Genomic DNA, 14,722 nt, shown 5'->3' on the forward strand with positions numbered 1-14,722 from the left:
TTTTTGAGTCAATTTAGCTATTAAATTTATATAAAATTATTAAAAAGATTCAATTTTATTTTTTAAATAAATTTAACTTTTAAACTTGTTTTGATTTTTATAAATTAATAATTGATTTAATTTAACACGATTGATTTTTTTTCATATATTAAGAATACTCATATCAAAATTTTCTAACACTTATAAATATAAATTTAAAATCCATAAAAACATCATGTCTTGTAATATAATAAATTTATAAACATGCATTATAATTTTAATTTATTCAATATGAAAAATGCATAGATTTCATAAGTGATAACCTAGTAATAGAGGTTAATTTTAAAATGTTCAAATTAATATATATTTATAAACTCAAAACCATCAATTAAAGTAAAGAGAGATACAGTACATATCGTATATCATTTTCCTATATTTTATAATTAATTAATTTTCTAATAAATTAGTTAGATCGATCCCAATTATAGTTTTAATAAATGTCTATATAATGATCTTTACATTGTAAGCATAATAAATAACTAGATATTTAATTGACTCAAAATATCAAATATGATTTTTTAAAAATCATTTTAAATAAGTTCAGGAATTAAATTGACTTAAAAAGTGAAACCAAAATTTTTAATCATTTTATATAAAATTAAGGACTACATTAATCTAAAAGATTGAATCTGACATTTTTTATCCTGCTAAGCAAGTTCATAACCAAATTGGCTTTTATTATTATATATATATATATATATATATAGAGAGAGAGAGAGAGAGAGAGAGTTATAGTTATAGTTATACAACTGAGGGAACAACTTCATGCTAGACTCATATTAATTTCAACGGGTAGGATTACACTCCCAACCTCCACCCCCTTTTTTTTTAAAAAAAACATTTTTCCCTTTTAGATTAAAATTAGATCAAGCACGCGGATTTCTTTTTTACTTAATTATTGTAAATTATAAATTATATTAGATGTTACTTTTTTTATTGTACATACGAAAATAAATATTTCTAAAAAAAAATCCTACAACTTCAAAAAACGAAGAAGTAAATAAATAAATAAATAAATAAAAAAAAAATATATATATATATATATATATATATAAACTAAAATGGGGTAAATATATAAAATACAAAAGTTCTAGACAAGAAGTATTAGTTAAATTATTTTTGTAGAATTATAAATTTGAAAAACATACTAAAAAAATCCTATCCATAAAGATGATAATAATAAATATATAATTATTATAAATAAATGGATACAAAAAATTAAACAATTCATTCTAAACTAAAAAAAAAAAATCAAATATTTAAATATGAATATGTTAATTATTTTAAATTTTTAAGTCATCTAATAATTCAAACTTGAAAATAGATATAAATAATTATTGTTAATAAATATTAATTTTGAAAATTTGATTCCTTAAATATAATTTTTGAATATTTAGATAAAATTTAAATTACAAGAATATTGTTTTAACTACAAATGATAAGGTATTTCAATTCCTTTTTATTTCTTAAATATATTTATTTATAAAATTCTTTTATTATTTTAAAATATATTTATTGAATATATATATATATATATATATATATATATATATATATATATATATATATATATATAAATGCAATAGTAAAGGGATTTCTCTTTGATCTAAATGGCAAATTAATAATAATAATAATAATGATAATAAATAATAAATAAATAAAAATTATATTTATATTTCTCTCCTCAATTTATTAATTGTTATCCAGGTTTAGTGAAACTCTCTCAAAACTCAAAAATTCAAATCATATCAAATACTTGAATGTATACAATATAACAATAAAAGCATATATTATTATATTAATAATTACATGAATTAAAATATTATAAATAATCAAAATTTCCATATATATATGTATATGAAGCAATAAAAAAAATTTACAGTTTTATACCATTTGCTAAAAATAGAATACATTTAAAAAAATACATAAATAAATTTATATTTAGTTTTTCCTTCATTCATCTCCATCAACATTATATTTCTCATACCTGTAGCATATGACAGATAATAAAGAAAATATTATTAAATAAATAAAAAAAGACTATAGAAAAGATTAAAAAAAAAATCAAAGAGTTAACAAGAAGAAAATACAATAATATAAAATAAATAAATAAAGCACAACCAAAACTCAAAGAATAAAAAAAAAAAAAAAGAAGGAAATCACTGTAAAAGAAAATAAAATAATTGGAATTGATTAATATGAATATATACATATATATATATATATATAAAAGAAAAAAAATTCAAAGGAAAAGTTTCAATTTCAAAATTCAAAAAAATTCAAATGTAATAAAAATTTCAGTTTCAAAATTCAAAAATCTTAAAGAATTAAATATTTAAAATTTTAGACATGTGTATATATTATATTAGATTATAGGAAAGAAATGTTTAAAAATTTATAAAAAAAGAAAAAAGGAAATACTCAGAAATGAGAGAGTGTCAAGTAAAATTTTTGAATTTTTTTTTGAATTTTTGATTCACGATTATATATATGATGACAAATTTCCCTTTCATTTTCGAATAGTTCTGTGATGCCTCTTTTTTCGCTTTGAGTCTCTCTCCATCACGGCGCTCTTGTTGTAGTCGCTCTAACTCTCTCTCCCTTAACGACTTAATTTCACTCATGGCCGAACGGAACCCTAGTTTCTGAAGAACGGATATCATTAACTGAAGGGGTTGAGCAAATCGGCCGAAAATCATAGACGGCAAAGAAGTTCAAATACTCTTAAGGTTCTCCTTTCTTTTTCCCCTTGTCGAATTGAGATTTTTGGTTTGTGTAAGTTATGAAAAAAAAGCAAACCCTAACAACATCCACACACCAAATCGACTCAACCCACTGACTCAGAGACAGAGTCTAGAAAGCCTTCTAGTTCGTTTTAAATCTTTTTATTCTATAGCGAATTACCTTATTTTTATATATTTTTTTCAATTCTCTTCTCATTGATTGATTTTAGGAGCTTGATCGAAGAGAGTGGAATTTGGAATTATAAATTAATTATTTTTTCTGAAAAATGGTATACATTTTCCCTCAATTTCTACAGCAGCTTGCATTTGCTCCCAGATTTCCAAAAGAAAATTAGGGTGCAATTGCAACAATTCGAAAAGCTCAGGGTAGTTTTGATTATTGAACTTATATGATTTGATCAGATTTAAATGGAAATTTATGTTTTTTTTTCCATGTAACTCTATGACAAAAAGAAATTAAGAACTTTCCTATTTGAATTCTTTTCTATGGTTGAGTACTTTATCTTTTTCAAATCTTATGATTACTGCATTTGAATTTTCCTTTTAGGCAAAGACAATGGACGTTGCTATTTCACTGCCTCTCAATAAACAGAAACTTGCCATGCGACAACATGTAACTGATGGGATGGATATAATTAGCGTATTACCAGAAGAGGTTCTTCATTACATCCTTTCTTTCCTTCCCATGAAAGACATTGTAAGAACATCCTTATTATCAAAGCGATGGAAATATAAATGGAAATCAAATCCAAGATACGATTTTGATGCAATGTCAGATGATTTTAAGAATAATCGGAGTCAGGGGATGGAAATGAGTTTGCAGCGTTCTGTTCATCAAGTACTTAGCTGTGATAATAGTGATTGTATTGAGAAATTCCGCCTGAGACTGCGGGGTTCTGTTATTGAATCTGATGTTTGTCGCTGGATATCTAATGCAGTGAAACGTAAAGTTCAAGAACTTGATATTTCACTACGTCTAGGAAAACGATTTCCTTTACCACATATTCTTTTTACCTCTGAATCATTGATAACATTGAAATTAGAAATGCGTTGTGCTTTACATATTCCTCGTTCCATTTGCTTCCCTAAGCTTAAGAGTTTGTATCTTTCTCATGCTGTATTTGAGGATGAAAAATCTTTAAATCTTCTGTTTTCTGGTTGTCCTGTCCTGCAAGAACTGGTTATTTACTGCTGGTATTGGGAGACTGTAGAGAATGTCACAGTTTCACTTCCAACGCTTAGAACATTGACTATTTATTATGACCCTTTTTGTCCAAAACATTTACTTGGTTGTGCGGTCAATATTTCTGCAAGAAATCTTATATCTCTTCATTGCACGAGTTGTTTGACAATAAATTTTTCTTTCTGTGACCTATTTTCCCTGGTCGATGCATATATTGATGTTCCTTCCTTGTGGCCATCCGAGGGGCAAAAAGTTGCTCTTTGTGCTGCAAAACTACTCCATGGAATCTTGAGGGTTAAGTCTCTTGTACTAACAGAGCATGCAACTGAGGTAGTTAAGTTTCCTAATCGTTCTTTGAATCATTCACCTAGTAGAGATTTATGTTGTAGGTTCACATATGCCTGTGCAGGTGCACACACATACACAATGCATATGAGGACATTGCATAGACCTACTCAACTCAACCAAAGCCTTAATCTGAAACACAATAACAATTGAGAACTAATATTCTGTCCTTATTTTTTGTGTCAAGGTGCTTCGATATTTAGAAAATTTCCGAGCTCCTTTGCCGATGTTTTCCAATTTGACTCATTTGAAAGTAGAACTGGGATGGTGCGATTATATTGATACGAGGTTGATATACTTTCTTCAGAAATCACCTAATCTCAGATCTTTGGAAATTCCTGAGGTAGGTTTTTGAAGAGTGAATATTCACTTGCTTTGTGGTTTTCTTTCAATACTTGGATTGTAAAGAATTTAGGAAGTTCTGAGTTACTTTCATTCTTTTTTGTGAATAGTTTTGTTTACTGTGCAGGGACACAAGCCAAGAACTCATTTTAATATTGTGCCACATTGCCTAACATCGTGCCTCAAATTCCTTAGAATCTCATATTTTAAAGGGGATGTAGGACGAGTGAAATTTCTTGAATATTTTGTCAAGAATGCAGCTGTTTTGGAGAGGATAACTTTTTTATGTTCTGGAGACTTCTTGGAAGATTTGGAGAAGCAAAGGGACATCAGTCATCTGTTACAATTAAGTCGTGGAGGCTTAGCAAGCTGCTTGATTGAGTTTATTGATGGTTGATTTCAAATCTCAATTAGTTCGTCTCAATATTTGTAAATTGACTATGTTTTTGTTTGCTGTTTACACTGGAGAACTGCTATGCTTGAGTTTCTGGAAAATTGTAATTCTTGCTTCTATGACGTGTAAAGGTTGATGTATGAATCTGACATGATCGTGATCTGTCTGACTTAATCATCTTCTTCAAAATTGAATGTCGTTGATTTGCTATGCAACAATTTGGACCAAGGAACTTGCTTTAAGCCCAACCCAAAACATTGATTACAACATTAGGCCCAATCGGCCCAAAAACCCACCTCGGACACAATACAGGATAAGAAAAAGAAGTATATACCAATAAAAAATGAAAATATTTTAAGAGCAGGATTTTGTTACTGTAACCAGTGAAATCTTCCTGGGGTTTTACGAACAAATATTATTATCTCTGGCTTAGAAATATGTCAACGGCTTACCCTGCAGGAGGAGGGTAATTTGCATTACCACAACCCCAAACCCAACCAATTTACTTTGCTCACATGATCATTAGTATTACATCCTAGTAGGTCCTTCTCACGATCCTCGCTCTTTTTGCATTATATATGCGCATGTGAAACTCTGTGTGTGGAAATTTTGATTTTGCATTTTTTTTTTTTTCTGATGTTGGATGTATGTTTATCCTTTTTTTCTTAAGGGAGATGCTGACCCTTCACAATGGGGACTTGAAGAAATGTTCTTTCGCATCATATGGCATGTGTAACTGTTTATTATGTGTGGAAAATTTGATTTTGCTTTTGTTTCTTTTTCTTTTCTTTTTTTCTGTTTTTCTTTTTGTCTGATGTTGGATGTGTCTGTTATCTTTTTTTTCAGGGAGATGTTGACCCTTTAAAGAAATGTTTTTTTCTAGTGGGTTTCAACTTTCAATTTGTGTTCAATGCTAAAAGAAAGAAATCGTTTGTCAGTCTTTGCAAGTTTCGGGGAATTTTTAGATGTTCTCTTTAATTGTGGGTGTTTTCTTTTGTTTTGTCAATCTCAGAGTAAATGGATATAAACTTTCCAGTGACCAAATATCAGCACCGTTTTGGAGGTCACAGTGTTGGGGATAATGTGGACAGGATCAGCGAATTGCCTAATGAAATTCTGAGTCATATACTCTCATACCTTAGTACAAAATCAGCTGTTCAAACAAGCACTTTGTCAAAAAGATGGGAATACGTTTGGACATCAACCTCAAATCTTGATTTCTCCGATCAACTTCCTTTTCCTTGGGGAAATGCAAATGATTTCGTAGTTAAGCTCATATCCTTCAAGAAATATGTGGATAGACTGCTCTTTTATCATGAAGGGTCGGTTGTACAACAATGTTATCTGAATTACTATACCACACAAATTTCCCTTAATATATATGCGTGGGTTTATTCTTTGATAATGTGTAATGTTCAAGAATTGATTCTTGAAATTAGTTATGAAAGAGTTCAAGAACTGCCTTGTCAGCTTTTTACTCGTAAATCTTTAGTGGTTTTGAAAATTACAGGCAGGTTTGTCCTAGAAGTTCCTACCTATGTTTGTTTACCATGCCTCAAAATCCCGTCTCTTGGTGGTGTTGTGTATGTTGATGATGCCTCAGCATTGAGGCTTTTTTCCAGCTGTCCTGTTCTTGAAGATTTAACAATTACAAGAAGGGAATGGGATGGTATACAGATTATGAATCTTTCTATACCTTCACTGAGAAGGCTTTGCATTGATTCCAATCTTCACCATGATCATTATAAGTACATGATTTTTATTAATTCCAATCTTCACTATGCTCATTATAAGTACATGATCATTAGAAGTTCTTGTCTTTCCTGAGGCAAGTTTTGAGATGGTATCTTCTCTTTTGAAGTCTTAATCTTTTATAACTTCAAAATGCCTGACTTTTTAAGTATTTTCCTGCTCAGGGACTTGTGGTGCCTAAAGAGAGTGGAAGAGATTTTTATCGCTTCTATAGGCATCCGCTAGAAACTGTGCCTGAATGTTTGCTTCTGCATCTTAAAACAATTGAAATTTTCAAATTTGTGGGACTTCCGGGAGAGCTTTATCTTGTGGAGGATTTGCTGGAGTGCGGTGAAGTATTGGAGAAAATGATAATTCACGGTTATGATTATGGTACAAGGCCAAGAATGCAAAAGAAAATGCAAGAAGAAGTTCTAGTACTTGTGAACTTCTTTTCACCATTTAAAGTTCTATGTTTGCTTCATCTTGAGAAAGAATGTCAAGTCTAAAGCCTTAGCAATTGGTAAGTATCTGTTTTTGCCCTTCATATTTTTCGCGTGGCTTGTTTTCTGTAGGTTGTAATGTCCTCAATTCCTCATGAATCTTTCAAAAACATATTGTTTGGAATATATATTTTCTTTTTTCATCCTCTTTTATGTTTTTGAGTTATATAAGGATTTGCTTATTTAGCACATTGCATGAAAAGCATAGTAGCTTATCATGTTTAACTTGTGTTTATCATCCTTAACTGGCATTTTTTTCGATTATTCCATATGTTTTGATTATTCCGACGTACCAACTAGTTAGAGTTATGAAATTAAATTGATTCTCTGTATTCCATATTCATTTTATTTGCAAATAGATTTACTTTGGCTATTATATATTCATATTGCCAATGGTCGGTCCATTTGGGGGTATTCCAAATTTCATGTTTGGAATATTTACTTTTTTATATTCACTTCTTATTTGGCTATTGTTGACAGCCTGTAATGTATCCTCTGGCTTTTTTCCTGATTTGAAATAATATGATTTTTCATTTGCTCCTTCCCTTTGAGTTTTGTTTGGTAATGAAAAAGATGTTTATGATTTCCTACCTCACATAATTTATCAAATATAATAATTGATATCTATTAATCCTTTTATATATATATGACAATTTTATTTCTTTTCTAAATTATTATCTTTTTTTATTTTTTCTATAATAAAAAATTATTTCTTATAAAATTGAAATGAAAAGCCAGAAGAAAACTTTCTTTTTTTAGAACATAAATATTCGCTTATCCTTATTTTAAGACAATAAGAAATAACAAAATGACAATTAATTAAAATGCTCTCTGTCGAGCAATTATATTTAAAAGCTTCACTTGATCTTGCAATTCCTATAATGGAATTTTGGACATCTTAATCACTAGATCAAACTATTTTAAATAGAATTTATATGTTTTTAATAAATAATATTTTTTTCTTTTTTATAATAAATTCGTTGATATTTCTCTCTTACAAAAAGATAGCGGTACTTGAGAACAAAGGACAGTTAGTTACTACAGAAGTGTAGGTCACCTAATACTCAAATTTGCGAAATATATATATAAAAAGTAAGTTTTTGTTCCCTGGAAATGTGATACGCGGCGTATTTATTTGACATTTTAATTTGACGCCAATGTGTCGTTTTCTTTCAATTACACTTCCACTTAGCATGATTTGATTTAACTATTTAATATATTGATATATTGGCTTGGTTTGGTGTGGTTTAAATTTATTTTTGAATTAATATTTTTGGTTTGATTTTGTCACGACCCGATTCCATGGGCCGGACCGGCACTAGGGCTCAGGTAAGCTTAAGGCCCCCGAGGCCCATAGTAAGCCTGAAACACTAAAATTTTACTATCTCAATATAATATTAAACATTCAGCCCATGTTTATAGGAAAATAAATCTCAAGATTTTATTAAATCTCGGCCCAAATTTATCAGCTACAACATTCCACAGTTTGGGTCCAATTAACAATACACCACATTTTTAATATGGGCTCACATAGTTATATTGTCTATGTTAATACATGACTAATTGTATACAAATTATACAACTGCGGAGTCACTAACTAATAGATATACATAGATTTTTATACATCTAGATACATAGCAAAATATTTATTGGTCTAGAAAAATTTTCTTTCTAGCTCTGCGACGAAAGAACATAGCGTAATCGAATTTAAAGAAAAACTTACTTCCTGAAAAATTAAACAAGATATGTGAGCTTTCTAAGGAGTAACTATTATTGCACAACACACACATTCACACAAATGTGTAAATATATATCAATCTAGTCATCCGACTAGTTATATGCTCACGCAGCGAGTCACACAAATGGCATGTCACCAGCACTCACAAACAATATCACCTTCAAATAATCACATCACGTGGAAATTAGTCAGTGGAGTCACCGAACCCCCGATGAGCCGTCCTCCCACATGGCTCATCCTCTCACATGTGCACCAGGGAGCCGATCCCCCATACTGGCCGACCGGTCTAATCCTCACTTGACCAGCCCTCTCATTGTTTTTCTATCCTCTCTTTTCTTTTTCATACCAACAGGAGGCAACCCGGTCGTCTCCATCAAATCTAGATCATCAGGCGCTCACAACAGGAGGCCACCCTGCGGGCTGCGATCAAATCTAGATTATCAGGTGCGCCCAATAAAGAAGCCAACCCGTGGTTAACAGTAACGGTAACAGTAGGTGCACACGGGGGCGCCGATCTCCCATTTACCCGGCTAACAGAAACAGAATCGGGATCCATATAACAGAATCAGAATATAACAGAAATCAGAATCAGGATCCGTATAACAGAAACAGTCTCACAAACCCATGGTGACCCACTTCATCCCAATTCCACACAAACAAAGCACAGCAATATCACAACACAATTAATCAAGTATTGCAATTAAATGCAAGCATATTAATCAATTAAACATCGTAATGCAATGCACAACTAGACAACCATTCTCAAGTGCAATTAAATAAATAAATAAATAATATTAAGAATACAAACAATTAATTAAATTATAATAATGGAAGTAAATAAATAATTGAATAATTAGATGAATAATAATGAAAATAATTAAATAGTTAGAGCACTCTATTTCTTATTTGTTAAGTTATAGAATTAATCTAAATAAACTTATTAATTATGTTGTTAAATAAAAATTAGTCTAAGTTCTATCAAAATTTCGGCAGCACCTCCCCTAAAAATTGGACTATCTACCTGTTAAGATAATGTCAATACTCTCCCTGTATTCATTCAATCCACAAGCCCATCCATCGGGCAATCAATCAAATCAAATGTCCATCCTCTTTTACATAGCTATACCAATAATTAACGATTATTATTTGTTACTCTTTGCTCAACAACTCACTTTCAAAAACTTAAACTCATTATTTGCCAAATCTATATCTAAGAAAAATTTAAGCTCATAATTTAATATATTATCAAAATCTTTAGCTAGACATCATATCTTTGTTCCCATCAAATTAAACATCAACTTATAATCTTAAATAGTCTCTAAGCATATTACAATTTAGAGAGCTGAATAATTCGGTAACCATTTAGACGATTCTAGAATTCTACTATTTATTACAGAAAAGTTAGCTAACTATTAGTTCACAGCTGCTGCCACCATGAGAACTCTTCGAGTTTTCCACTTACACTCATGATTTATACACTACTTAACTTCATTCCTTACTATAGAATTAATATGCAACTTTATTTTCATCAAATCATTACAAAAATTTATAGGAACATTTAATATTGGACTATCATAAAAAAAAAAATTAGGTTCTTACTCAACCCTTCAAGTTCTATAAACTAAGTCTTTCATTTATATATTCGTCAAGAAACTTGCGTATTAACCAATATCCAACTTTATTGCTGCAAGAAATAACATTCAATTAAATTTATTGTCATCCCAAACTATAGTTCACATTTCTTTGTCAATCACATCCTTAATCCTTAGCAACAACAATGTTAAATACGAATCATAAATAAATATATATAGCAATAATATGAACTCATTTTAGCAAAACTCATAAAATTTTATCAACTAGCCACTGCCAAAATAAAGAAATCAGATTTCTGAATATAGCCGGTACATTACAGGCCAATGAACTCCTTTCTCAACAGGAAATTAATTAATAATATTCTATATCTGATATCAAGGCAATAACTTAAACAAATGGTTAGGGTAGTTACTGCCATATCAAATTTGTTCTAATACCTCAATGAAAAATTGTAATAACCAAACATACTTACCAATAACGAATCATCGTTTCCTTACAAAAACTCATAATAGATTCAATAATCTAACTATTCTATATGTGAATTCAATTTATAGCTTCCATTTATATTTTTATTTATCAAAATTTCTTAGTTAATCTTCATAACAGTAGCTAAGAAATTCTATTTCTATATCACTTCTCCTATTCAGGATCAAAATTCATGAAATGTATTGAAAGGGTTGAAAATAACTTACTCTACTTGCCGGAAATTCAAAAGGAAAGCAGATAGCGCTTGTCCAGATCGCAAACCATGATCGCAGCTCCGCTAGCTTGCTGTGTCTGCCGGAACGGGAAAGGATGGAGCAAAAAGGGAGACCCAAGCTTCGTCGTCGAAAGAGAGAGGCTGGTGTCGTCGGAAAATCGAGGAGCAGGAGGCTCAACGCGACTTTCCGATCGAAGGATGTCGCGGCTCTCCTGTGCCTTCTGCGTACGCCAGAAACGAAAGCAAGGAGAGAAGGGTTGCCGGAATCCGCTGCGTCGAGGAGGCTAACTAGATCGGCTCCGGTGGCTGGAATGGGGAGGGGAGGAGGAGGAGGGGTCGCGCGCTGGTACTGGCGCCAGGAAGGAGAGGAAGAAAAGGAGAAAAAGAAAAAAAAGAAAAAAGAAAAGAAAAGAAAAAAAAAGAAAAAAAAAGAGAAATCTTGGAGCTTCTAGACCATTCCGGTTCGATTCGAACCGGTTTGGTCTAATTCAATGATTCGGCTCGATTTGCTTGGTTTTCTAATCCGATTTGATTTATTTTGATTCTTTTAGTTAGGTTCTAGAACATTGCCTCAATTTACTGAATAATAATAAGAATACTAATAGATTTTTATATTAATTAATTTATATAGTAATCACACACATATACATATATATTTTTAATAAATTAATAATTAATGCTCCTTAGTTACTCTTAAAAATTTCTAAAGATTCTCCACTCGACAAATATTTAATAATATGATTTGGGCTTGAGCCCAACTCCGTAAACTTGGGCTCGAATTAGAATTAAACAGTATTTGTAGTCCAGACAGTCGAAAATTCAGATTTTTGTTTTAATAAAAATTCAAAAGTTTCGAAAATAAAAATTAAGGGTGTTTCAATCTCCCCCCCCTTAAGACAATTCGTCCTCGAATTGAAATCTAACAGGAGGTAACAAGAATAGAGGAATAGGTGATTCTAAGGTCATAAGAGATACTCCAAATACTAAAAAGTCGGCTCAAGAGCAAATAAGATAGACCGAGTAAAGGGAATAGGTAGGGCGTTCTGATTGTACTTCTACCGTCAATCATCCTACTTAGTGCCACCCAGCTGAAACTTACAAGAAACTCGAGTTTATTACCTAAATCTCCAATTACTATCTTCAGACAGCTACTGAAATCTTTAGAAATCTTTATTGAATAAAATCTTACAATAAAACTGGATTTAATAAGAAAACAAATATTTAACCTTTCACGAGAAATTTCTTCATGAAAACTTAACACATAGTTTTCAAACACAAAACAATTGAAATTTAATTCGTTTATAATAATAAGAAGTAACTCGTGTAATTTACATATATTATTACTAAAACTTTTCTTAATCAAAAGTTCAGAAACTGCTACTTTAATCCAAAACTTTCAAGAAAAATCGTCTTATAACCTTCGTTGTCTTTTAGTATCACGGGGCGACTCGAGGTCACTCTCTCTCAGTTCTTATCTATGCAAGTCCTATTCTTCCTATGATATTCTTATATTATACCAATTCCACTATTCGATGACTCCTGGTCTAAAGGACCTCATTGCACTCCATAAATATCTTACCTTTACAAAGATTCTCATGCTTTTGACTCAACCATCAACTTCTCTTTAACTTAATCTCTTAAATTACCCTAAAACTTATCACCTAATGGACTTTCATAATAACACCTTTTATCTCTCCTAGCTCTTATATTTTTAATAACTTTTCATTCCACAAATGTTGCTATTAGTTCGTCCTAAGGAGATTAAATACTCTAATTAATTATTTGTCCACTTGGTTTCTTTCATACTACTAATCATCATCACTAATAACTTACCTAATCACCGACATTTTAAACTACCATTTATTACATGCCCAATGCATTTACCTTATACCTAATACTCATCAATACTAAGGTAGATCATCAATTAGATAGACCACAATAACCCAACTTCCTTTACCAAATTCTTTAGCTAGATAATTTATTCGTTTCTATATGAAATTTCCAATTCATACTTCAATCATGAAACAATAACAAGTCCCTAATTAGCACCTATCATACATAAATTAATTGTTTTATTTTCCATCCTATAACCTATATATCTCCAAGTTTAAGATATACCATCCATCCATTCACCTTATATCAAAACTCAAGCTAATGACTAGACAGTTACTACCATACCAAATTTTCAATAGACGCAATAATCTACCTGTTTCTAAACCTTTATCAATAATATTTGCAATAAGAATCCACTCCATATGTCAACTTACTTATTTCATCTATCTTTAACTTCATATTTGACTTTAGGATTTTCAACCAATCTTTTCCTCATCTAAGTCTAGTAGGTATTCATGAATTCTTCCAATTTTTTATCTACCACTTGCTCCTCATAGATATATTACAACTCGTTATATATATCATTTCTATACCCTTAAATCATTCAAGTCCATTCCTATTGTTATTTCTTCCATTTATTACATCAAACAATCCTATACTCCAAATCTAAGTGCCACTTAACTTCTATACCAAATCGGCTACCCGATATTTCCAGCGTTCATGTTCTCAACTTGTCTACTAACTACCTACTTATTTATTATTATCACCACCATTTGTCTTATTCTTCTTTTCAAAACTTTCCTTTAGATTCTAATTACACCCATGATCACCTCACTTTGTTGTTTTATTCAATTGGCCCCGTGATATAAATAGACAACTTTCAAAAATAATTTTCTATATAAATAATCAATTTCAAATTATTTATCATAACACAATTTGAATTCAAAATAAAAATGAAGTTTTAAATTTTAAATATCAAATATCAAGTAAATAAAACAATTAAAAAGATTATCTTTTGAATAAATTCTAAAGAAATTCAGTAGCCGAGCTGAATACTAAAATGCCGATTCCTAATTATCCAAAATTCATCAATCCACTATACAATTGGAAAACCTATTTATTCTCTACACTATCCTATTTACTGTAGGAATAGAGCTCACATGAAAAGTAGTGTACTGGGTGATCAGGCCAATCCACTACCATCAGGTATTACTCTATTCCCTAGCTTAAGGGCTCACACCAACTCTAGCCCCTATATTGTGATGGGTTCATCCTATTATCCACTACTTTCACTCAAATCCTCAATTAGTTCTTCTATAGTTTATAGATTTTTACACAATAGGTGTGGGTTTTCCCACCTCATAGGGTCTAGTGCGTCCACCATCCCTAAAGGGGGAAATCACAAAGTTTCCTTCCTTATGTTGGTTACGGCCGATCCCAACATAAAGAAATTTCCTATACTCCGCAGTTGTGTCCTAGAACCCTAACCTAAGCTCTGATACCAACTTTGTCACGACCCGATTCCATGGGCCGGACCGGCACTAGGGCCCAGGTAAGCTTAAGGCCCCCGAGGCCCA

General features: G+C 30.9%; 2 protein-coding genes across 3 annotated transcripts; both read left to right on the forward strand.

Annotated features, from left to right (window-relative positions):
* Positions 1 to 2,511: 2,511 nt before the first annotated feature.
* On the forward strand, positions 2,512 to 5,221 carry LOC149495031 (F-box/LRR-repeat protein At4g14096-like). 2 transcript variants are annotated; one of them, XM_089723827.1, is made up of 4 exons: positions 2,512 to 2,768; positions 3,331 to 4,296; positions 4,499 to 4,654; positions 4,764 to 4,961. In XM_089723827.1, exons 2-4 carry the CDS (start codon positions 3,340 to 3,342, stop codon positions 4,824 to 4,826), a joined length of 1,176 nt encoding a protein of 391 aa, XP_089579953.1. In that variant the 5' UTR covers positions 2,512 to 2,768; positions 3,331 to 3,339; the 3' UTR covers positions 4,827 to 4,961. The 2 variants fall into 2 exon arrangements, with proteins under 2 accessions (XP_089579953.1, XP_089579952.1); XM_089723826.1 differs by having other exon boundaries at positions 2,527 to 2,768; positions 4,781 to 5,221.
* Positions 5,222 to 5,656: 435 nt separating this feature from the next.
* LOC149495032 (F-box protein At4g09920-like) lies at positions 5,657 to 7,287 on the forward strand. The gene is made up of 3 exons (XM_089724489.1): positions 5,657 to 6,795; positions 6,881 to 6,890; positions 6,964 to 7,287. Exons 1-3 carry the CDS (start codon positions 6,065 to 6,067, stop codon positions 7,285 to 7,287), a joined length of 1,065 nt encoding a protein of 354 aa, XP_089580615.1. The 5' UTR covers positions 5,657 to 6,064.
* Positions 7,288 to 14,722: the final 7,435 nt, after the last annotated feature.

Source organism: Jatropha curcas, chromosome 7 (genome assembly GCF_041381405.1).
Source record: "Jatropha curcas cultivar XTBG-Jc1 chromosome 7, XTBG_Jcur_1.0, whole genome shotgun sequence".
Lineage (NCBI taxonomy): Eukaryota > Viridiplantae > Streptophyta > Magnoliopsida > Malpighiales > Euphorbiaceae > Jatropha > Jatropha curcas.